At 50.3% G+C, this 23,488-nt stretch overlaps 11 protein-coding genes across 11 annotated transcripts; 6 read left to right on the top strand and 5 right to left on the bottom strand.

Annotated features, from left to right (window-relative positions):
• Positions 1 to 40: 40 nt before the first annotated feature.
• Positions 41 to 698, bottom strand: BJX68DRAFT_39576 (uncharacterized protein). Its single transcript, XM_071049097.1, has one exon. The coding sequence runs from the start codon at positions 558 to 560 to the stop codon at positions 159 to 161; it is 402 nt and encodes a 133-aa protein (XP_070901294.1). The 5' UTR covers positions 561 to 698; the 3' UTR covers positions 41 to 158.
• Positions 666 to 2,527, bottom strand: gpaA (guanine nucleotide-binding protein subunit alpha gpaA). The gene is made up of 5 exons (XM_071049099.1): positions 2,374 to 2,527; positions 1,882 to 2,031; positions 1,483 to 1,825; positions 875 to 1,431; positions 666 to 814 (listed from the first exon to the last, which is right to left on the bottom strand). Exons 2-5 carry the CDS (start codon positions 1,997 to 1,999, stop codon positions 771 to 773), a joined length of 1,062 nt encoding a protein of 353 aa, XP_070901295.1. The 5' UTR covers positions 2,000 to 2,031; positions 2,374 to 2,527; the 3' UTR covers positions 666 to 770.
• Positions 2,528 to 6,902: 4,375 nt separating this feature from the next.
• Positions 6,903 to 8,208, top strand: BJX68DRAFT_232888 (Smr domain-containing protein). Its single transcript, XM_071039554.1, has 4 exons — positions 6,903 to 7,057; positions 7,136 to 7,236; positions 7,339 to 7,589; positions 7,693 to 8,208. Exons 1-4 carry the CDS (start codon positions 7,027 to 7,029, stop codon positions 8,045 to 8,047), a joined length of 738 nt encoding a protein of 245 aa, XP_070901296.1. The 5' UTR covers positions 6,903 to 7,026; the 3' UTR covers positions 8,048 to 8,208.
• On the bottom strand, positions 8,180 to 9,895 carry BJX68DRAFT_39757 (FPP/GGPP synthase family protein). Its single transcript, XM_071049103.1, has 2 exons — positions 9,129 to 9,895; positions 8,180 to 9,077 (listed from the first exon to the last, which is right to left on the bottom strand). Exons 1-2 carry the CDS (start codon positions 9,524 to 9,526, stop codon positions 8,312 to 8,314), a joined length of 1,164 nt encoding a protein of 387 aa, XP_070901297.1. The 5' UTR covers positions 9,527 to 9,895; the 3' UTR covers positions 8,180 to 8,311.
• A 565-nt stretch (positions 9,896 to 10,460) lies between these two features.
• Positions 10,461 to 11,756, top strand: BJX68DRAFT_39751 (cell division control protein 14). Its single transcript, XM_071049102.1, has 2 exons — positions 10,461 to 10,913; positions 10,970 to 11,756. The coding sequence occupies exons 1-2, from the start codon at positions 10,658 to 10,660 to the stop codon at positions 11,584 to 11,586; spliced, it is 873 nt and encodes a 290-aa protein (XP_070901298.1). The 5' UTR covers positions 10,461 to 10,657; the 3' UTR covers positions 11,587 to 11,756.
• A 383-nt stretch (positions 11,757 to 12,139) lies between these two features.
• BJX68DRAFT_39836 (class I SAM-dependent DNA methyltransferase) lies at positions 12,140 to 13,409 on the top strand. The gene is made up of 2 exons (XM_071049104.1): positions 12,140 to 12,452; positions 12,514 to 13,409. Exons 1-2 carry the CDS (start codon positions 12,351 to 12,353, stop codon positions 13,234 to 13,236), a joined length of 825 nt encoding a protein of 274 aa, XP_070901299.1. The 5' UTR covers positions 12,140 to 12,350; the 3' UTR covers positions 13,237 to 13,409.
• On the bottom strand, positions 13,317 to 14,551 carry BJX68DRAFT_39839 (putative mitochondrial outer membrane protein (Sam35)). Its single transcript, XM_071049105.1, has 3 exons — positions 14,141 to 14,551; positions 13,841 to 14,080; positions 13,317 to 13,793 (listed from the first exon to the last, which is right to left on the bottom strand). Exons 1-3 carry the CDS (start codon positions 14,402 to 14,404, stop codon positions 13,398 to 13,400), a joined length of 900 nt encoding a protein of 299 aa, XP_070901300.1. The 5' UTR covers positions 14,405 to 14,551; the 3' UTR covers positions 13,317 to 13,397.
• Positions 14,552 to 14,704: 153 nt separating this feature from the next.
• Positions 14,705 to 17,440, top strand: mac1 (putative copper-activated transcription factor GRISEA). Its single transcript, XM_071039555.1, has 2 exons — positions 14,705 to 15,214; positions 15,281 to 17,440. The coding sequence occupies exons 1-2, from the start codon at positions 15,180 to 15,182 to the stop codon at positions 16,755 to 16,757; spliced, it is 1,512 nt and encodes a 503-aa protein (XP_070901301.1). The 5' UTR covers positions 14,705 to 15,179; the 3' UTR covers positions 16,758 to 17,440.
• Positions 16,861 to 17,365, top strand: BJX68DRAFT_39874 (uncharacterized protein). The gene has a single exon (XM_071049106.1). It carries the CDS (start codon positions 16,964 to 16,966, stop codon positions 17,261 to 17,263), a length of 300 nt encoding a protein of 99 aa, XP_070901302.1. The 5' UTR covers positions 16,861 to 16,963; the 3' UTR covers positions 17,264 to 17,365.
• Positions 17,441 to 17,639: 199 nt separating the features above from the next.
• Positions 17,640 to 18,135, bottom strand: BJX68DRAFT_264883 (MICOS complex subunit MIC10; the record flags this gene model as incomplete). The annotated part of the gene is made up of 3 exons (XM_071045081.1): positions 17,640 to 17,689; positions 17,753 to 17,903; positions 18,061 to 18,135. 3 exons carry the CDS (start codon positions 18,133 to 18,135, stop codon positions 17,640 to 17,642), a joined length of 276 nt encoding a protein of 91 aa, XP_070901303.1.
• A 308-nt stretch (positions 18,136 to 18,443) lies between these two features.
• Positions 18,444 to 23,215, top strand: BJX68DRAFT_39896 (ribosome biogenesis protein URB2). Its single transcript, XM_071049107.1, has 3 exons — positions 18,444 to 18,554; positions 18,610 to 19,452; positions 19,504 to 23,215. The coding sequence occupies exons 1-3, from the start codon at positions 18,537 to 18,539 to the stop codon at positions 23,080 to 23,082; spliced, it is 4,440 nt and encodes a 1,479-aa protein (XP_070901304.1). The 5' UTR covers positions 18,444 to 18,536; the 3' UTR covers positions 23,083 to 23,215.
• The last annotated feature ends 273 nt before the right edge of the window (positions 23,216 to 23,488 follow it).

Consider the following 23,488-nt stretch of genomic DNA (forward strand, 5'->3'; position numbering starts at 1 on the left):
CACGAGATTCGTCTTCGTACTGATCTACTATAAGTACAATAAGGTGAAATTGAATAAACTCGAATTTTGACTACTATATGATATCGACCACGGGCCGACCTCAAGCATAACACATAAAACAAGACATGATAACTGGTGTAGTACCCGACCCTGCCTGCTTATTCTGTGCATCTTGGTATGGGACATTGTCGTGCAAGCAGCGGACAATGTGAAAAAAAAAACCAAGTTAGGAGAGAGATATATGGAAAACAGATAATGCGTGATATATGGGTTACACACATGGTTTTATGACGAGTGCACCAAAATAGATGTTGGGATATCCGATTCGCAAGAAAAAAAAAAGACAGGTACATGAGATAGGAGATCGGAACGACGGAGAGCGGACGAGGGCCAACCCAAGGAAGAAACGTTGCATAGACTGTCCTGTACCTACTCGTGTTGCGAGTAGGTAAGGTAGTCATGGTCCATGCTTGTGTGGAAAAGAGAAAGAGAAGATAAACCCCTGCTCTGTGTCGCGTGGATATCAGTAATGCTGAAAAAGAGAGCTTGCTAGATATCATCTCGAGACAATGGAACACAAAGGAAATAGTCAAGAAGAGAGAAAAAAGTAGGAAAGGGAAAAATTATAAAAAGTAGACAATGAAAGTCTCAACGCCAATCGAAAAGTCTTTAGAAAGAAATGTGCAACATGGTATGATAGTAAAAGCAAAATACAGTTCACATAGCGTCCGGTCTAAAAGTCGAGATAACTCGATTATCATAACCGATCATTAAATCAGACCACAGAGTCTCAGGTTTTCTTGGATAATGATATCTGGGAAGGAGTTCCGTCAGTACTAAAGTATAATCAAGTGAGACGTGATGTCAAACTCACCATTTACAGCTGCCATCACGAATCGAATCTGCGTCGTGTCTGTGGCACATGTGAAATGCGTGTAGATCTGCTTCTGCTCGGCTTGGTTTAATGAGACGAAGCGGTTGAGAATGTAGTCGCACGCAGCGGCATAGTCGGCACCACCCTCGTAGTCGGGGAAGTAGTTCTTCATGGGGCTGACTGGCAGCTTCTCCTTGAAGCGATCGATCTTGTTGAGGAAGAGAATGATCGAGGTCTTGACGAACCAGCGAGAGTTGCAAATCGAGTCGAACAGGGTGAGGGCTTCCTGCATACGGTTGACGGTCTCATCTTCAAAGAGCAGCTGGTCGTACTCGGAGATGGCGACCAGGAAAAGAATCGTAGTCACATTCTCGAAGCAGTGAATCCACTTCTTTCGCTCAGAACGCTGACCACCGACATCGAACATACGGTAGGTCAAGTCGCCGATGATGAATGTCGTCTCGGTAATACCGGTAGTCTTAACACGGGAGCGGAGCACATCTTGATCGGTAGGAAGGTAGTCGGACTGGGCAATACGTTCGATAGAGTCAAAGTAGCTGGCGATTATTAGCAGCTGTAGACCGTGGGCGATATGCATCCAAACTCACTATTTAGCAGAGTCGTTCAGTTGGTATTCACGAGATCGCTTGAAGCACTCCTGAACACCGGCATCCAGCCAAAGAGCTCCAATAGCGTTGCCAACTTCCGAGGGCAGGCTATCTCCTTCGATCTGAGCGGGTTGCATGAAGACGGTCTGGACGTGGTATTCGTTGCGGGCATCTTCCAAGGGCAGCTCTAGTGATTCCATAGCCTCCAAGATGACACGCATCGACTGGACAGTGTTGCTGTAGATGATTTCCTTGAACGATTCTCTCTCGTCGCGCGAGTAGCCTCCCTCGTGGATCAGCTTCATCTGCTTGAGAATTGTGGACTTGCCCGACTCTCCAGCACCTAAAGTCGCAAATTAGCCAGGAAGGCTTGGTAGGGTAGAAAGCGATAGGCCATACCGAGCAGGAGCATCTTGATCTCGTTCCTTTGCATCATCTTGTCCCGTTTGAGCTGGTTCTCAATCTCCTCATTGCGGGCCTTGCCCTCCTTGTCCTCAGTACTCATTCCACAACCCATTTTGGCGGTTGTTCAGAGATCAACAGTATTATCTGGTATAATGAATGAGGTATAAGTGAGCGACGTGGTGGTGGTGGAGGGAAATCTGCTAAAGGAGACAAGGTCAGCGAAATCTCCGTGCACGTGAATCCTGAAACGGGCTATTCTGAACGTGGTAGAGGCACGGGAGAGGACTGCGAGTAGCCACAGTTGGGATTGAAGAGCATCATGAAATGATCCGAGGATTCAGGTTTGTTCCCAGCACAGCCGTCGCATTCAAGGAGTTTCTGGTACACCAATGAAGAGCCGAGACGGCGGAGTCGGAGAACAAAGGAAGAGAGTCGGAGTCGCCGAATGATCGTAAATGCGGTAGAAAGAGGCGAGAAGAGACTCACCTAATGGACCCTGCGCTCGCGGCTGTATTGTGTTAACTTGCGAATTGGATATAATTGCGATGAGGCGCGCAAGATGAAGTCGAAGTAAGGGGAAAAATCGAAGATAGTCGCGAACGTATGATTAAGCGGAAAGGAGGCGAGAATTAGTGAGCAGCGGACGACCAATTATTTACCAGCGATCCCGAAAAGCAGACACAGGCAATCGACAAGAGATTGACTGAAGATGATGAGAAGGAGAAAAAGAAAAGAAGAAAGGCAGTCAACCCGTGGAAGCGGATCAGGAGGAAGAAAGAAGGGCGAAAGAGCGCGGCGACGGGCTGATGGGAGAAGATCAAGCTTGTCAGTAAGGGGAGTGTTCGGCCAGCAGCACGCAGAAAGAGGGGGCGGTTCCAAGACTCGTTTTTCTGGAAGAGAACATGGATCCGTGGGTTTTGCTGGAGGCATCCGTAATCAGGGGGCTGTGGGGCGATTGTCTGAAATGACCAGGATAGCCCGGATGCTCTGTGTCCATTGGCCGACTCTCACAGGGGATGTGGTGGAGAGCAAACTGCAACGACCATTCATCGCGCAGCAATCGACATCCCCTTTTTCGATGAAATCGTCAACTAGGCCTGTTCTGTCTTAGCCATCAGCACGTAATGGCTGCGGTATCGACACTGAAAGGAACTGATAATTGCAGGCGCTGGTGTCTTGGAGAAGGAGGAGAGACAGATTGTACTTCGAAACGACATTGAGTCACTGAGTCGGACGGGGCAATAGGATAATGGCCGCCTGAACAATAGACTCCTGTTCAGGGTTGAGCCTTGAAGGGATCGTGGTTAATCTCCGGCTGTTGCAGATCCGCTTCAACTTGGATCATTGGATGAACAGAGGAAACGGCAGTTGCACTTGACCCTCAGCAACCTGGCATACACCTTTTTAAAGCCGGCCCGGAGTATACAAGCTGCTCTGAAGGACATGTCAGACCGTTTCATCTTGCTCCCACGCGCAGTCAAGCTCAAGACATTGCGGACCTCAACCGTCAGGCGCCGGGCAGTGCATCTCTTTGCATGAACATGATGGGTTTTTCTCCAGTCAATTCTTTCATGACGTGTCTCTTCCTCTGACAACGTGTGGAGAAGACGGTGTACAAAGACAGGCGTCTCCCTGATTCAGGTCCCTCAAGTAGGATTAAATATTAAATAGTCACCGCATGGTATTTTTCATACTCCACCAAGTATTACATAGACAGCCGATCGGGGGTTCTCCGCACATTCATGGAGATTATGGCAATCGTATTCTCGAAGTTAAAAAAGAAAGAACTTCCAATGCTGTGTCGCCTGCAGATGCTGAGCAAAGTAAATACACCCAACGTGATGAAGAGTCAATCCCGCCAATCCGACAGGTCGGCGATACCAAGGTGTAACCAACCATCTCCATGGGATCCGCTCGATAATGCGCCTTTGTTTGCCATTTTTGAACTCTAAGACTCTCAGTCTCAGCAGGTTGGCTTCTGAGTCGGAGTTCTGAACAATTGTTAGACAAGAAACCTGGATTTTGCTCTGACTCTGCACAAAACAGGAGTCCAGATCTGAAATTTGCAGAGTTCAGGTGGTCGCCGCTGGTCGGCCTGCCCTAGCGTCGCAAGGAGTTAGTGCGCGGCGTCGAACACCGCTAGAACCCAGTCTAGAAGGCTGCGCTGGTGGAGCCGTGGTTTGAGCCAGGCACGAAACCGTGGAAGATGAGGCCACACGGCGACAAACAAGAACAAGTTGCCAAGTGCGCGAGTCAGTATCAAGACAAACCGGAAGCGTGGGCCGACAGAGCCTGCGATTTTCAGATCCCAACTGCGATGCGAACAAATCCTGACTCTTACTCAGACCTGTCCAGGACCCTGCCATTATATTTCCGTTTATGTATTGAGAACGGCGGTGCGAATAAGAGATACAGATACATGCTATTGATGGAACAACCCTGACAATAAAAAAAATGTAAACAAGCAACGGGTAAGTCCGAAGGCATCGCCATGGGTCGCCCTCTAATGCAATCTGATCAGGCCCAGACGTTGTCTACTTTGATCTAAATCCACACACTTGATTATCCAATTCCAAGGACCAAACTGATCCTGGGCTCTACGTGCCTGACACCGTTCGATTCCGCTAGAGGCCGCTTATCTACATCAGCGCGGAGTCCGGAGCTGCCGACTGCAACATATACGATACTCATCGCTCAATGAATTGTCTCCTTACTCTTTGGCCAGAAGTCGGGCGCTTCGGTCAGACGTTACACCCCATTTTACCATACCCCAGAATATATCAGCTGCAGTTGGCCCCCAATCTCCAAGTTGCGCCATAACATTTTCGTGCGACACTCCAAATCACTGCTCAACGAATATGTAAGTAGACTGGATGCCGTTCGACGTCAGTTTGCCAGCAGGATGGGTAAATGCGGGAATCTTCGAATCTCAAAATAGGTTGCTTGGACGTGCACCATAGAAGTAGCTCGCCTCAACAAAATGATCCAGCGGACCTCATCAAGGATGGTATGGTAATCGCCGGAAACCGCCTCAGTTCCGGTGCTCTGTGACGCCGTGAAGGGCCACGATCAAATGCCGGATTAGCTTAAGGCGCATAGAAATACTTGACTCTTGCTCTGGCTCAGACCCCAGAAGTCCTGGATACTTGTACTTGTACTCAAACCTCGGCATCGCCTCCATCCGCCTATTAATGCCGCGATTGATCTCTGAAACGGCAACTGATGGGAAGTCGCTGGCACACATAATCTCTGCGTACTTGTTATCGACTCTCCACATCTTAGTCTTCCCCCCGCGGCTCGCCGTTTCCTTATCATGACCTTCTTTGCCCTCCTGCGGCCCGTCCCAACGATGGAAAAGACAGAACTCTGCAATATCGGTGGGCACTTCAACCCCGTCTTATCCCCAGTGAACTGAACTGTCCAGTCGAGTATATCTCGCTCTGAAGTGAGCTTCTCCCCAAGGCCAACCTTCTGGAACGAGTCTTGTATTACCACGACTCGACATGCCGGATTATGCCCGCCCAGCCCTCCATATCCCGAATACAAAGGCGGAAGCTCTCCCATATCAGGCCATGCCCCCTAATAACATGCAGCGTGTCATCCCCCTAGAACTTTATCGGAAGCACTAAACACGGCATCAAATCTCCCTAGACGCTGTTTCAGCAGGCTAATTGGCTCAAGATCTCTGCCCCGATCCTCAATTAAGGAGCTCTTTGTAAGAATAGCCAGGAAAACGACACCAATACGTCTTTCAAGAAAGATTGAAAAGAAAGGATGCCGAAGACATGTTCATAGTATACAAATGCCTCGTCTCTGTCCTCAAGAGAAAGCGCGTCCACTTGCGGAGTGCTCAGGTTTAGTCGAACAGAACGAATGTGTTTAACGGAATGGCAGATTTTGTGCGCGTGAAGAGGATGAGTGTGTCCGAGTTGGGAAGTCGAAAATGGCTGTATAGCAGGCGGAACGCTTCCGAGTACTGGATTGCAGTCATTTCGACATACGATATTGAAAGACAGCACTGGAATGGAGAGCAGTGTAGAGGAGTATCCTGTTGCGCGACGAGCTGACAAACGCGAGTAGGTTGGCCCGCGGCACTGTGTATAAGAAGCAAGTTGCGTGGCCGTATTTTTTCGTGGCTGCCAGCTTTTGATAATGCATCTCTGACTTGAGTAGGCCAGAAGCCGCCAGTGTAAAATCGATGACGGAGAGCATCCAGCGGATCTTCGAATCGATACGATGGCGCCCACTGCTGGATCTGGAGCACATGGTGTTCGAAGACTGCATCGTAGATCAGGGTACGGATCTCAGTTGGCAGCTGGAACAGTGGAGACTGTGCTTGGTCTTCAATGTGAAGCTTATTTACTGAATCTGAAGAGGAAACGGAGTGGGGTCCCCCTGGCCATCCTGCTAGCACGGTGCAAGAGCAGAGAGCATGGAGGGACTTGACCTGAGGAAAAGGCCAAGTTGAGACTTGAAGATGAGGTCGCGCATCGATACGAACGGCACAAGTTCTTGAGAGAGACCAAGAAGGATAGGGCCAAGTAATGCTTAAGGCAGTCTCAGCCGCTCCAGGAGAAGGACCATCCCAATCAGCGGGCGTGTTCTGGCAAGCGAAATCATCGCCTTCATCAAGCGGCGGCGCAACCGATCGATTAAGCTGTACTCACAGTGGCACAGCCAATGATACCAACAGACAAAGAAACGATGGACTTGTAAGATTAGGGGCGTCACATGACAACTAAACTGGAATCAGTTATTTGACCCGGCCTGGCATCTGTAGATGAAGGGTCAATAGTCCCAGGGAAACACCTCTGCGCGAACCCGACAGGGAATTTGATCGAAACCGCATCGTCGGATTGAACGTTGAGGAGCACGGGGTTGCTACCCTGGTGAAGGTTGGGTTAGTGTAAGGAGTCAAGTTCGACATCCTTGGTACGCTATCTTGACACCCATGGTTCATGGTTCGTCTTCCTCCGAAGCCGGGAATGGCTCCACCCAATCTTAGGGCGTCGATCCCCAGATCTTTCAGCTGCGCTGCGACTGCTTCAGTTCGCTTCTTTGTCAATTCACATTATTATTCTACATCAGCACGAAAGAGACAATCGCGGTATAATCGCAATAAGTATATATATAGAAATCATGCACGAAATGTCCATCATGGGCCCTCGGGGTAAGCACTCTCTTTTCCTGAACCCCAATTCCAGGCGGCAACAACATCCCGCTAACCTCGCCGATTCAACCGCAATAGCCTTCAACCACTCGCAAAGCAACGACGCAGAAGCTGAATATGACCGCCTCCGTGACCTCGCCCGACAAGAAGCCGCAAAACGCGGTTCCTGTTTCCAGCGCGTTCGTCTTCCCTCCAGTCCATCTCTCTCCCAGGCAACCACGACAACCATAATCACCTCGCTTTGAACAGCTCAATTGACTCTTGACTCCCATACTTTACAGTCTCAAGAAGCATACACAAGCGGCGATGGCGCTCTAGCCAAAGAACTTTCCGAGCAGGGCAAAGCCCACGGCCGCAAGATGGACGAGTACAACCGCCAAGCGTCGGAGTTTATCTTCCGGGAGAACAACGCTGCGGGTCGGGTAGATGCCGACACGATTGATCTTCATGGCCAGTTTGTCGAGGAGGCGGAGGATATCCTCGAGGAGAGAATCAAGTATGCGAAGAGCCATGGGCAGACGCATTTGCATGTGTATGTTTTACCACCCAATGTGTTCAATTCCGGGTCACATAAGCCCGTGTAGGGTGAGTGAACTGTGTTGGCTCGGTGCTGATTATATCTTTCCCTCTGGTAGGATCGTCGGCAAGGGAAACCACTCCGCCAACCATGTCCAGAAGCTTAAGCCGCGCGTTGAGCAGGTGTGCCGCGAGTTGGGACTCCAGTATGCGACAGAGGAGAATGACGGGAGGATCTACGTGAATCTAACCGGTGGACCCGCGGATATGGGTTCAGCGCCATCGTATGGACATGGGCATGGTCAGACACATGGCGGGCAGTACCCGTCGCATCAACAGCATCATCAGCAACAACAACATCACCAGCAACAGGAACAGCAAGGCGGAAACCAGGACCAGGTCGAGCAGGTGGTCAACGAACTTCTGCCCCGTGTGCTCCGGAAGTTGGAGAAGGCGTGCTGTGTGGTTATGTAGGGGGTTTGGAGATTTCGGTAATGTTGGAATTGTTGCAATATACCTGCTGGATAGAGCTAGATGTAGGTGAGGCGTGGAGGCCACTATACCCGGAGTTCTGTGCGGTTCCTTTCTCATACTTTGCGCAATCTGGAAAGTTGGTGGATTTAGACATCCGAAGAATAATTATTCGTATCTCGTTACTAGATCATATCAATCGTTCTACAATACCGTACACAGCCAACAACATGTGGGTATGCGGTCAAGAATGAAAGTAAAACAGGATTATTGCACCGAGCCGTTGGTATCTCTCAAGGTCGTCTCTGTGATTTTATCTAGAATCGCCCGGACCTTTGTGCCGTCGCTATTCCCCTCCGGTCGCTTGCCATTGTCACTGTTTTCGATCTCGTCGATAAGCTGCAACGCCCTTTCTCGCAAATGCCGAACCACGTTCTGCGTGTGTTTGAAACTGCCCGTGCTTTCCATGTATTTGAGCGCGTACAGCTTGACTTCCTCGTCTTGGGTTTTTTGTCGGAGAATGTTGATGAGCTGATGGTTTTGCGGGTTCGAGCGGATGCTGTGGATAATGGGGAATGAGAATTTTCCCTCCGTCAGGTCTTCGCAAAGACCTTTATTTTTGGTGTATGTCGTGCTCGACAGATTGAGGTAATCGTCGCATATCTGAAAAACTAGCCCCATGACATTCACAAGGGCCACGCAGTCCTTTCCCGACGTGCTCTCGGCTTGCATCAATTTCACGGCAAGCCGGAATAAACCTCCGGTCTTGTTCCCCACCATCTCAAGGTACTCGTCCTCGCTTGGGCAAGTAAGGGTGTCTCGCCAAAACAGATCCATGCCTTGACCACGGTGTAGATTTAATAGTTCCTGGACATATATGTCAATAGCAGCTGGGCTCTTGAGTTTCTGCACCTCCTGGAGCGCCAGAAAGTACACGTAGTTCGCCGAGTTGATCGTTTGTGCGGTGCCGTAAATACTGTGTGCGACCGGAATGCCTCGACGAAGAAGGGAGTTATCTTCGACATCGTCAATCCTAATAGAAGATGTCAGCGGCACTCAATATGAAGGGGGTGGCAGCGCTTACAACAATGAGGCTGTATGCAGCATAGCTACCACCTTGGTAATGATGGCAAGGCTATCGGTAGGAACTTTTAACCATGCATCGAACGCGTGAATCATCTGCCGTCGTAGGTCCTTCCCAGGATGTTGAAGCATATAGTCATATGGGCCTATTACGATCTTTTCGTTCTCTTGTGACCATGTCCCATCCTTGTATTTTGTCCCGTCGAGGCTCGACTGATTGCGCGTGTGCCGCCGTGACATGTTGGTGTTTGTCTGAAGCTTCTCCTGCTTTCCCATTCCGTCGTTCTCGTAGATACTCATGAGTGCCGCTTTATCTCGAGGGTATGTATCGGACACCCGGTTGGAGCTGGTTCGAGGGGGTATCGCTGCCGGAGGCTGAAATTGCGAGCTGGAGGACATTTCCGGATAACCCCTGGCTGCTCTGTGATAAGCTTTTGATGCAGCGAACCCTTATGGGTGAGAACTATGTTGCCTCGGTGTTTGCGGATGCCGGGTGTGACGAAGTATAAAATGACAGATGTAAAGATGTGCTTGACTAAGAATCCAAACCTAAACGGGTACGCAAAAACAAGCGATCCGAAAAGTGAAATAAGCTCTTGAAAGCTGCAGAAACAGCAGCACTTATCCGATCAGTAGTGTATGTGCCCCTGGGGAGGATTCCGATACATATTCTCGGTCACGAAAAGCTCCCCAACTTTCAATGCGGGGAGACGAAAAAGATGAGTAGGACAACGTGACGTAGTGTCACATGCTGCCGGGCGGTGATAGCCTGCAGTGTCACATGACTGTATAGAGAAATGGAGGATCCGACCGCAGTCTGGCCGCAGCCTGGACGGTTGAGATGCATTCACGGTCAGGGTGATTGCTCCGAGAAACCACGGTTACCCGCCTCGAGTATGACGGGACACACTGCAGTAATACTCTTGCAAGAACGGTGCTGGAGGGGACAAGGCGGAATGCGCGGCAACAACGTGACACTGCCTAGTGGTCAATAATAATGCCACCGGAAATGTGATGAGACTCCGGAACCTGCAGCAACAGGCTTGACAGATACAGCCCGTTGCAGGATGAACGAGGTCGGCGATCCCGACCACGGGATTCATCCTTGACATCATCTCCGTCATTGGCTCTGGCATGTTCAGCTGGCGCCTCTTGCTGCTAACCGCCCAGCCTCTGCGTTGGGCTGAAGAAAAGGCGACGGTATCCCGGGGCAACCGCCGAAAGGTGCTGCGGTGGACCAGTCAAGGTGGACAAGGTGGGGAGCTTCTCGACCTTTGAACAGCTCAGGATGACGATGAGGATGCGCTGATACCAGCCTCCTGCTTGTTATTTTATCCACAACTAGGCCTGGAAACAGATTTAGATCCCTTCCCGAGCTCCAATCCACGCCGCCTTGGTCCTCTTCAACCCGCATCTCCAGATAAGCCCTTGCTCTTGGCGGAGGGTTTGGATTATTGCTGTGTTTTGCCCTCTCTTTCTTTTCCTCCTTCGATATCCCTTTCACACTAAAATCTCCTACACAGTCTACTGATGGAAGCGTTACTGGCGCATTCGTTCGACTACCTGTCTTCCTACGAGCCAACCAAGGTCCGCAAAGGGTTGCGCCAGGTTGAAGGGCTCCTCGCACAGATATGTTTGAGTAGGGCGAAACGGCCGGTGTCTGACAGACGAGGGTCGCCCTTATTATTTGACACTCCACAATCGGGCTGCAAAGCCCTGTCAGAGCTGCGCGATGACCCTGCCTTTAGGGAGTTTTTCAAACTTCAAGATGGATTTCAATGGAATGGTGGGTAATACTCTATTTACATTGCGCCTGGAGCCTTATGCTAACCGAGCTTGTAGTCGCAATGCGCCTGGTGACTTGTCTAGAGCACCTGCTTGGCCGTGGTAGCAGCGGTACTACCGATCTCCTCATTCTCTCCACCCTCGACTTAATACAGGGCGTGCTTCTGCTTCATCCACCATCACGGATTCTTTTCGCACGTGAAATCTATATGAACCTTCTTCTGGATCTTCTGGATCCAATCAATTGCCCGGCCATCCAATCTGCAACTCTTCTTACCCTTGTCACCGCCCTTCTAGACCACCCTGCCAACACACGGACCTTTGAGCAGCTGGATGGCCTCCTCACGGTGACCTCGTTGTTCAAGCAGCGCTCAACGGCTCGCGAAGTGAAGCTTAAACTTGTTGAGTTTCTGTACTTTTATCTGATGCCAGAAACACCAATGCTTTCGACAAGCGCCCCCAACACAGCTCTTCAGCGCAGCCCGAGCAAGCTCGGATCCAGTCCAACATCCAGGAGTGTCAATGTTTCTGGAGCCCACAACGGGAGCAAGGGCAGCCGGGATACGCGAACAACACAAGAGAAACAATCTCTTCTCGGCAGATATCTCAATAATGTGGAAGATCTCGTGGAAGATCTCAAGGAAACAGCGCCATTTGGAACCACGGTCTGTTAAGACGAGTGATGAACATGATGTCTTCCGACCTACGAAGTTACTGAGCGATGGAGTGCGAACTAGTATGGATTACGGGTTAACGACTCGCTCATGCCTCTCATTTTTTACCAGATGATTCTTTTCTCCTCGTTTTAGCCCTTTTTGTGTACCCGGCTGGCACGGCGTTACGTCGACTTCTCTTCTCTTATAGTCTCTTGCATATCTCTCCATGTGCCTTTCTTTCACTTTCCTTCTCGTCTCTGTCGAACGTCCAATCTCAATTTTTGTCGACTTCTTCGGACTTTCCTTATTCTATTTCATTTTACTTTGATGTTGCATGCCCTACACATGATCTCTGGTTTATTTGAGATCCAGACGGCTTAGCCCAGATGATAATTTCAGATGATAATTTGCACCAAGATTCCTTATCGTAACCCTAACCTTTGATCCATGATACTGTAGCAAAATCCTCCAACAAGCATGTAGGGTGACTTAAATGTGGGTGATATTGTGACTCATCTCAAGCCCGTATAGACCCTAAGAGTGGAACGCGGAGTCATTTTACATGCGTTGAGCGGATTTTTTTCCCCTAGACTTTCTAGACCCATAGGGCGCGGAGTCAATCCTACCTTTTACTATACCTCCATTGAAATATAAATACCATCCGAGAACCAGGGACTGAGTAACGAAGAAGATCCACACGGTCAGAAAACCTTGCCCAGCAAGTTCACGACAACAACAGCACCGGGACACAACCCGCAGTTGAATCTCCCACAGTGACCACAATGTCTCGAACCATTCAGGACACACTTTCTCCCGGCCTGGGAAAAGATGGCAACCAAGTCGAGTATATCGAAACGGTAGATGCATACAACAAATGGGCCGAGGTGAGCTTCCGAACCGTCCAGTACCACTGCTACTGTACGCTGACAAAACTGGATCAAACAGGTCTACGATACAGATGGCAACTTCTTACAGGCTCTCGACACAATCGAGATGCGCAATCTCCTGCCATACTTTTTAGCCCGTGTCCAGTCCGATTTCGCGGCCGAGAATACGCTCAAGCTTGTCGATCTGGGCTGCGGCACAGGCCGCAACACTCTGCAACTCGCAAGACTCGCACCCGCGGAAGCTCAAATCACGGGCGTCGATGCTTCGCCCGGTATGCTTGCTGTCGCCAAAGCTACTGTCGAAGCTGAAGGAAAGGGGCAGGTAATGCTAGGCGAGTACGATCTACTTTCCCCGGATGCTCCAATCCCTGCATCCCTACAAGACGGCGCTTTGGCGTCTGGGATAATTTCCACGCTTGTGCTCGAGCATATCCCGGTGGATTTGTTCTTCTCTGGCGCAGCGAGGTTGATGAGGCCTGGGGGATACTTTCTCGTCACGAATATGCATGCGGAGATGGGGGCGATTAGCCAGGCCGGGTTTGTGGATGAGAAGACGGGGACGAAGATTCGGCCAACAAGCTATGCGCATACCATTGGTGATGTTCTTGCTGCCGCCGAGAGGGTTGGGTTTGAGATTGTCGGCTTGGATGAGAATGGGGAGGTGGGCGTAAGAGAGAGAAAGGTTGAGGAGGGGATGGTGGAAGCTTTGGGAGTTAGAGGGAGAAAGTGGGTTGGTGTAACTGTATGGTTTGGGGTTTGTTTTAGGATGAAGAGTGCTTAGATGTTGCACAGTGCTGGTGGGACATCGAGGATGAATGGTAGGCATATTCGATCTAACAGTGCTTGATGATGTTTGGCAGAACCGAACAGTTCATATTAGTCTATTATTGTACATATATTCGTGCCTTCTTTTGTCCTTGGCGCTTTTGACATAGATATCGCCTAGAAGAACTTTAGTAGCCTTTCCCGGTGTTGAACAAGATTCTCATGTTGTGAGAGTAACTGTTCCAGCCTGTTATATTTCCAGTCCATCTTCGAATCTAGAATCAAATGCGTATAGGCGAAGACGTTTGCATCGAACAAGCCAGGATTCGGCCGGTTGAAGAAGTGAATGTTATCGCCCAGTAATGTGGAAAGCGCTTCGAACGCCTCCGCCGCTTCGGCTTCTAATGCGCTGGCATCAATGTAAGGCGAAGACTTTAGTAATTCGTCGCGCGCGGCTTGCTGCAACTGCGCGGCTAATACTGTGCGTACAATCGGATCGGCGGTGGACGGATCAACGTATAGGCGTCGCGCAACAGCTTCGAAGTTCTCGCGGTTCAAGTAAAGATGATATAGCTATGAAACATCAGCATCGGCTTCCAATAGGGTTATCCTATACATACCCAAGCATTCCGTATCCGGTTATCCAGCAGGGACGAATATACTTCGAAGCGGAGGTTCAATTGCTGCTCTTCTTCGCAATGAACCTCTTCAATGGCCCATTTCTGAAGTTTACTGGAGGGAATCGGCGCACTGGCGCCGACGGGAAGAGCAGGGAGGAGGAAGGGGAGCACGCCGGACGGGGATGCGTGGTTATTTGAGGGGACAAGTTCAAAGTCAATTCCGACGAATTTGAGGTAGGCCTAGATATCCAGGGAGGCAAGTCAACATCAGACATCAGCAAACAGGCAAGCTACACATACCTGCCACTTGAGGCATTGTGGATTGAAAGAAGGCCGCCCTCTCCGCGCTCCCGCGACATCGCTGAAAACAAACAGTCGATTTCCATGTCGTGTTGGCCAGGCGCAATGTGGTAGCTCGTTCGAAGGGTATGTGACTAACGGAAAGCGATCGAATACGCGTTTCACAGGAGCAGGCACAGAAAAGAAATCCCGAATACGGTGCGGCTCCCTCCTGCTGTCAGGTAGCTGGTCGGGGATATTATGGCCGTGGTTGTTGTCGGTCATTGGTTGCGGAATGGGGAATTTCAGATAGGGAGACGTAAACTAAGGACAATGAAGAGATAAGAGCCTTGAACCGAATATACTGCTGCAGCTCCGGAATAGTGCCACGCGTGTCAGTTGAAGAGAGCGAGGGGTTGTGAAGGACAGCTGTTGGAACCTCGGAAGCTCTGATTCCAATAATTTTCTGGTTTAGGAAATTGGATGCCGCCAAACACCAGGCACCAAGGCACCCAGGCACACCGAGACTCGGCCGCCAATGAATGACTGCGGGAATCTCTTTTTCAAAGGTCTCGAGTCCATGAACCCCGCTACTACGCTTCTGTGCTTTATCAGCTCTTTCACCCACTTTCCCGGCTCCGAGAGGAAGCTGGCAATCATTCAGCCTGGGTTGTCATGGTCTTTCTTTTACCATTTCATTAATTATACTGTCGCCTTTTTATGCCCTGCCTTAGGCTGTTCCCTCCCTCGTCTGCCATCTGGATGGCAGCATCCCAGTCCACCTCTGTCCGTTTCTATTAATCGTCGCCGCATGCACTCTCTGCGGTTGATGTCCCCGGCGCCTTGTTTTGAAGACTGCTTGAATAACTTGAACTTATTAGCTTCAAACGTCACTTCTTGAAACTGCGAGACTTATTCCCCGCATTGTATGTGTTAGTGGTCTCAGCGCTGCTCTCGTGGGGTGAATTACTTCTGATATTACGTGCTATCAACACTCCACAAAGCCAGCTTGACTCTTCTCCCAACTAATTATTACGCGCCCTTCTTCATCAACATCACTATGCCCTTTGATGAAACTGGAGTCAAGTGGTCGTGGTAAGCATTCCTCCCGCCAAACAAGCACGGAGAACAAGCAGAATAGTTAACACAATCAAACTCCAGTGAGCCATGCATCCGCGGCCACCGTTCCTCTAAATGCGCCCATTTCGATCGCCTCATGGTTAGTGTTGGAAAAGCTGGACGCCCGTTGTCAAAGTGCCCTCACGTCGAAGGCAGTTGCAACTGCAAAAAACTATGTGCTTTTATGGTTGCAATCCCGAAGGGTAAGGCGCTCTTGCATACCAGGCCATTAATCACTGACACACTTTCAGGTACGGGATGTGTATGCAGGCCGGTGTATAAGATGTTACTGGACGAAAATGGTCCTACTCCAGCGGTCTCTCGACTCCCGATAGATCTTACTACGAGCTCGAGCACCAGCCCTAGCCCTAGCAAAATCCAAAAGTCTGGCAAAAAAACCGTTAAGCCGGCACCAGAACAGCTTGAAAGAGCTTTACATACAATACCAGATTTTCAGCAACACACTGTTCAAAACGGATCACCTGCCATGACCCCATACGTGCCACACGCACAGTTGAATGGATATTCATACAATGGTGCCAATGGTTCCCTCGCGCAGCCTAGCGTCTTCCCGACCTCGATTGGCGTGTCAAATGGCATAGGGCTTTCAGAAGACGTCTTTACCCCTGGTGCTTGCCACTCGAACAGCTTTCCTTCGACTATGCAACCCCAGCCCTCTATTCCCATGCAAGCTCAATCCTCTTGCTGCTCAGGGTCCCGCCGTGGAAGCCCAAATGGTTCCAAGGTAGAGCAAAGAACTTATGTGCAAAACGGGTTCCCTGCATCGCCTTTGATTTCGTCACCCTTGATTGGAACCCCCTCCACTTGGCAGGGCTTTCCAAGCATGGATGGTCACTTCTCGCATCTTTCTGGTCCTTCGAACGGACTTCAATCAGTCTTGCCTGATTACGCATCTCAGGTCTCCCCTAAAGACTACAACAACCCTACTAGTGTTAACTTCGACCATATTTCGATCTCTCAACCCGACCGTGTCGGCTCCTCTGATTTTGCGCACCACCTTCCCGAAACAGCTGGCCATGGCGCTACACGTAGCTGCAACTGTGGTCCGAAATGCAATTGTTTTGCCTGCCCTGACCATCCTTACAACGAGGTTACGATGCAGCATGTTCAGGAAATGGGTCGCATTATTGCCCAGGACACGCAGACCTCCGAAGATACCAGAAGTTATCCTGGCCAAAACGGTCAAAGCAACGGTACTCATGATAACAACTCTGAGACCAGACAAGCAATCTTAGATCCCGAGAGTCACTTGACGAGTGGATTCGATCCTCCGACGACCGGAAATTGCTGTGGTGTTGACGATGCTGTTTTGGATGATGAGTCCGAGGCCCAGACTTTCAATTCAGTAACTGCAGACCATCTCATGGTCCCTGACGCTTACTACACTTACGAATACCAGATTGGCTTACCTGGCGCCTGTGCCGGCGAGGCTGGTAACTGCCAATGTGGTCCCAGTTGCAGCTGCCTCGGTTGTCTCACTCACGGAAACCCACCATGATTTTGCTTTCAGCCTGATTCCTACCAAAACGCGCACTGTTTTAGCGTCTACCAGGTCTTCGCTTTCAAATCGGCGCATAGATTTCGACAGGTTTTGTTCCAGGTTGTTCTCTGGGTCGGATGTTGGATGATTCATGATTATGATACCCTATCTTGCATGTCGGGCTTTGGAGTTATTAGGCCATTTTTGTTTGTGTACATTCTTCAATGTTTTGTCATGTTGCGCAGCGGGTTAGCTCATCGCAGTACCAGATATTCTATTCTGTCCTCATGTCTACTTGCACTAATGTGCTGCTATCCACCCTTTCATATCTTTCTAGCTTGCTTTCTACTTCTGGGTCTCTTTTCCCCCCTTTTTTCCACCTACCTTCTGATCCCTGGGCTTGGATAATTGACCTCCCCGTTCTCCGGATCATGATGTGCAAGGCATGTTTCTCCCACCTCTTCTTGTACCACGCGAACTGTCTCGAGTCTCTTCTGGAACACGTCCCCACTGAACTCTATTGACGTCGTGGGCATGGTAGATGTTTTAGGTGATCGGTTGTATCTACTCTGGAAAAAGGACGCACGATGCTGCTATTACGAAGATTTACAGTGATACCTATTTCAAGTTAGTCAAGCTAAAACTCGGAAACTGTGAGGGGATTCACATTGAATACAAGCATTGCTCGAGAGCACAAAAAAGGGGAATACCAGGTACACTCTGACCTGAGCGAAGAGCAGTCAATTTATCGCATGAAAATGGATTGTAGTTGAACCGAGAAAAGAACCAGGTCTAGAATTTCTCTAAACTTTATAATGAACCACAGTGCCTTTGCGAAAGCGCGAGTCCCCTCCAGCTATACAGGTATCATACATACGCAAATTGCATGTCTCAACACATCTACCTACGCAGAGCGTCTCGCACGGGAGAGTCTCCCCGGCGGAACGAAGCTGTACTCAAGCGTTAGTGACTCCGGTTTCTCCTCGGGCTCAAGTTTCTGAGTTACGACATACCGTCAGCCTCTTCCCAAGCACGTCCGGCACCGAATCCGAGACCAACCCAAGCGGGCCAAGCCCGTCGCTTGAAAAGGAGCACTGAGAAAACAACACCGAATGAGAGGCCGAGGGAAGAGCGAATGATCATAGAAGAAATGGCACGGTCCCACTATAGACAAACAAGGTACGTGTTAGCCGGTCGTTCTCGAGACTGTCGAGATCATAGCATAACGTGTGGTAGGTAGTTTCGGAGATGTTCCGGAGTAATTGAAGAGGCTGAATTATGGAGACTATGGAGACCGAAGGGTGATAAAGGAGCTTGCTACCTTTTCGTTGAGCAGAGCCTCGCTGACGAGCTTGGTCGAGCGGGAAACGGGCTGGGAGTCGCTGGAGTCGGCCATTGCGATCGATCTAGGAGTTGGGAGTTAGTTCGTAGTCATCAACGGAGCTGCGGCCAGCGTACTTTGTGCGAAAAGCAGCAAAAAAAGATCTACTTGGTGTGGAGGGAATGAATTGGATAAAGTAGGCACAAGACGTCAAGGAGATCGGTTCGGCAGCGACGGTTTTCGAGCTCTGGTTCCGCCCGCTGAGACGGAAGGCGGTCGGAAAAATTAGGCTTGTCCGCGATCAGTCTTTCCACTTTTTTTCTTGAGCGGAGTACAAACAACCCCAGCACAGCAGCAGCCACAGCTCCTTAAATGTTTGCTGGTCGGCGATGCGCTAGGATCGCGATCGCGGGGACACGGAGAAAGAAACAGTAACGGGACTTTTTCGTGACTTTTCTGTCTTCGCGTTTTCCAGGATGCCTTCCTTGCCAGAGGTACGTTTAAGCCCACTTTTAAGCTTCCCTCCTTATATATTGACAACTAGTGCAGCGTCCACGTTCCTCGCAAGAGGCTCTTCTCCGATTAGAGAAAGGCACGGCATCACCTACCACCCAGTTAAACGAGGCTGCGCAAATTATCGGACTCGATTTGTCGTTATGCGCGAGCCATCCGGAGATCGACCGAGCCCCTCATATACCGAACCCTGCGGCACCGAAAGAAGAATGGGTCTTGCGATGGTTGTTGAAGAAATTGAAGACCGGGAAGAACTATCGGGTGGAGCATGTGTCGTTCCTTCTCCTGCGCCAATTGATTGATCTTATTCCTCCCAAAACGTTGGCTTCTACACTCAAAGACCACAAATTCCTCGACGTTATCGAACATGCTATTGGTGACCTGACCGACAATGTTCTGACCGGCCTAGTAGATGGGACGGCTGATATCTTGCCATCTGATTCCGAGTCCAGCCGTACACTAAGCGACTCGTCACGCGCAAATGGAGGACATGATAAGAAGGGAACAAAGCGCAAGAGGGCGAGAGAAAATGGACTGGATGCGACGGATATTGACGAGCCTCGGACGCCCGCTTCATGCTTCTTGACCTTTACTCGTGTTTTGGACTGCTTGTACAGCCTAGTCACACTCTCCAATCGAACTGCTGGGGTCACCGAGGCTGCTAGCTCGCATCTTCGGAATGCGCTTAGGGGAGAGCCCCAGCAAGCTGCAAATACGGTTGGCAAGTCATTGATGCTCGCTTCTGTTGCAATCACGCAATTCTCTCATGGGCGGAAGACCACCGAACTGCAACATCTGTTTTACGTCCTGCCCTCGTTGTTCGAGGTGTGGGAGCTGAGGTCGCACCGCCAGGACGACTCCAGTCAGGGCTCGAGTCATGTATGTTGGATTATGAATCTCGTTCATGTCGCCTACTAACTATTGCTATAGGAAGCCTTTGCGACACATTGCTTCCAGAGCGCTCTAAGACTTTTACACTGCGTGCGTGCAAGTCAATTGGATACGGCCGAAAAGAATCAGCTGTCAAACGGCTTGGAACGTTTAATCGCTGTTCATGTGGTGTTCCCTGCGCGTACGGGCTTTCTGAGTCGAGGTGGCTCAGGAATTGATTATTCCTCTAGTGAGCCGGATTGGAGCTCCGTTCAACCCATCTCTGATACCTTTCGGCCAATTCTCTGTGCGGAGGAGCTCTTGAACCACAATGGCGCTAGGAAAAGGTTGCAGTGGGAAACAGCAGACCTCATCCCAGAATTTTTCGCTGTCGCCACGCGATCAGTCCCGCGAGACACATTTCGAAGGAAGACCGACGAGGAGCCTTGGTTGGAGACGTTATTCGTTGCCGTTGCCGAGTTGGCATTCTCCGTCGTTAAAGCAGAGGGGACGCCAACATTTATGCCTAGGTTTGTGAGCGTATTGGAGCAACTCTTCCGTGTGGTTCTCACGCAGAACGTGCGGCTGTCACTTCAAACTCTTCTTACCCATGCGAGGTATACTGGACTTCTCAAGGATGGTCTTTCCGAAGTTGAGTGGAGTCTCACTGCTTTGCTAATTGAACTGGGCGTGGATATCTTTCTGCCAAATTCCGGTCTTGCCGACTCAGACAAATTGCTCGAAGCTTTATTGAACAAGATCATGCTGCATTGGCAAACCAGCGTCTCCACAGGCAGTAGCATTGAAGTCATCAAAACCGGCATTGTTCTCCCCCTGCTACGTGGGTTTACTGGGGCTAGGGATCTTGCTACATTTATGGAAGTCTGGTATCAGCAATTGGGCAACGTTGAAACCGCGAGAATGCGAGATGGCAACCTCGGACTCTTCACCGTGTGGGAGAACGACGATCTGTGCAATGCTTACGGCGACCTTTTGCGCAATCCTCTCAACCAGAAGCTTGCTGCTGCTCAAATTCGGGCGGCTGCATCAGAAATCCGCGGCGAAGACGGTGGAATAAGCACGTCCGAGGATGCTTACGGACAGGTAGTGATTCTGGAGTCTGGATTCAGAAAACGGCCTGTCAACCTTGCCGATAACAATGTCGACCTCGAATCTGTGCTCGGTACCGTTATTCCTGCACTCTCATCCCAACAGACCTTGCACTGGCGATGGCGGTTATGGAGATTGGTCCGCAGTCTTCTTGAAAACAACACGCACAAGACCGACTCTGGCCTTGGTGCTAAGCTACTCAGCCTCACTGGTGAAGCTGTAACGTCTATTCGCCGTTGTCACCAAGAGTCTCAGAACAAGTTAAGCGCCCGGCTCGAGTGTATTGAGGCATACCAATTCATTCTTGCCGCGCTCAAACACACCAATGATGGGGCTGAATTCCCCACTGCGATGAAAGAAGCGACAGATTACATCAAAACAATTTCTGCAAAAAATGCCCTACAGTCGATGAACTCCCCATGGGATGGTCGCTCGGAATCCATCGACTCTCCAACTATCCTAAGTTTGGCATATCTTCTGACCCTTGTTCGAAGCCCTAGAGTTTGGAGTTGGATCGAGCCTGAAGTACGACGCTCGCTATTTGCCCACATTCTCTCCTTGGTAACAGCACAGTACCAGCCATCATCATCAACTCTGGAAACCCTTGCTTCCGGTGCACGTTTTCTGCAAGCTTGGACCAGCGTCGTATCCCACGAATATTTGTTGAATACACCCGTCATTATTAATGACTTGATCACTGTGATTTCCGAGCGGGTTAAAGATGACCCATCAAATCGGAAGCTTTACATTGAGAGTCTCCAACGGATCCCGGCGACTTCAATCAGACGATCCCAGCGAGGAGCCATGCTAGACTTGCTGCAGGGTGTTGTTTTGAAACAAGACAGCAGCCCCGTTGTCACTGTTGGTATCTTGTCTCTGATGGCCAAATTGTCTGAAATGTCGAAATCTACGGCGCAGTTGACCGGCAGTTGGGAGCCAATCTGGGAAATCGCCAAAGCAATCACACTCCAAGGTGCCGATGTCGACCTCGAGATCATGAAGGCATTCAGATTTCTGCATCGTGCAGTTTTTGCAAAGCTACTTCTCCTAGCAGAGGGAGACCGACGAAAATTGTTCAAAAAGATGTATCGGAAGATTTCCGGAAAGGTCGCGAAATTACAGTCGCTGAGTTCCAGCTCTATGGAATGTTTCTTTTTGAGAATATCACTCTCGCAGTTTTGGCAGGATCGAAGCCAGCTGACGGATGCCATTGACGGCCCTGAACTGGCCTCTATCCGCGAGAGAATGTTTGGGCTAGTGGTTGCTGATGTGCGTTCGGCAAAGGATCAATGCAAAAAGCAACCCCTGGAAGAGACCATCAGCTTAATCAAAACCCTCGATGCGCTAGAGGATTTTGAGGACCTAGCAACGAATCATGTCGAGGTCAAGAAGTTCTTGTCCAAGATTGAAATCTACGTTGAAAAGTCCACCGACTCGGGATCCTCGTTAAGAAGACATATAAGACGTCGGGTGTTGGCAACTCAAGGGCAGGAAAAAAGTGTCACAGTTCCCGTCGTTCAATATGCCGAGTCCCTCCCTCTTCAACAGATGTACAGTGACCAGCAGCAACTTTTCATATGGTCAACAACTGACCAATTTCGATCGATGTCCACATCTTCCTTGCTCCGGGTGGTCCGAGAAGTCCGCCAGCTGGGATTCTTGGGCAAGAACGCTGAGTACCATTTGCTGATTGCTGGCTTGGCTATCTCTGCGGCGCCCTCCACCGAAGACAGGGAAAGTGATCAAGCGAAAGAGCTGTCGCTTGTTTGCACGGGGATCACTGAGGCAATTTCCCAGAGTAAATCGCACGTGGAATTTGTCCTTGCTACAGAGTGTTTGGACGTTCTTCTTCGCAGCCACCCACGTTGCATCTCTCAGTGGAACGTTGATAGTCTCCTCTCCTGCATCGCGATATGCGCTTCAAAATCAGGACCGCGTATCAATCCCGAATATTCCGGGGTGATTTATATCCGCCTATGCCGGCTAATGGGCCTCTTGCTGGGCCTTCACCGTCAGAAAATAGGTGGCCGTTTCCACCTCATTCTTCCTCCCATGCAGCGTCTGCTGCATTGTCTTTTCGCTAAGGCCAAGAAGCGTGCGAGTCGGCTTGCCAAGTCCGATACAGGAAATGCGCAACAGCCACACTGGCTCTCTCAGCTCGACGCTACGCACGCCACCCATTTCACTCGCCTTTTGACCTCTCTCTGCGACCCTACCGTATCAGCAGTCTCACGGCCCCCACCACACGGCGCGAGTCATGAAGGGCTAACCGACCAGACGAAAAAAGCCAAGCGCATTGCGGGACAGTATCTACAGTACTTGATCATGGACTATGCCCAGCGATCGCTTCTGGGCACTCTATCTCCGGATGTCAAGGCTGCCCTCTTGCCTGGTCTATACTCGGCACTGGACGTCATGTCCCGGGAAACAATGCGGGCTATGAATGCCGGACTGGATATATCTGGGCGAGCAGTATTCAAGTCCCTGTATGACGACTACATGAGGTTCGGCAGGTGGAACAAAGGTTGATTCGACCTGTATATGATAAGAATATCTTAGAAAACCAATCAATGGAGAGCTCTTTTGTTCTGCAAGATTATCGTAGATTATTTTTCCAAGATATACGAGAACCTTGAGGGCCAAGTCAAAAGGTTCCGCCAGGCGAGAATCATGTGACTCGGTCGAAAGAATCGAGAGCGCCAGCCTGCCAGGAGACAAACTTTGCGCGTCTCCTGAACCCTCTCGGAGTCTCCGCCCCGGGGGCCGAAAGCATCTGTTGACGCTTGAGCGAAGGTTATCGATGGCATATCTTTACTCGATGAGATCGAGTCAGCGGAGAGGAGCCAGCCTTATCTGTGAGTGGCCAAACACCCAAAATGCGGAGGCGGCGGGTGGGTGCGTCTGGCTGGTGGGCACGGGCCGGTCGCTGATAACG

Source organism: Aspergillus pseudodeflectus, assembly GCF_044049435.1.
Source record: "Aspergillus pseudodeflectus strain CBS 756.74 chromosome Unknown BJX68scaffold_12, whole genome shotgun sequence".
NCBI lineage: Eukaryota > Fungi > Ascomycota > Eurotiomycetes > Eurotiales > Aspergillaceae > Aspergillus > Aspergillus pseudodeflectus.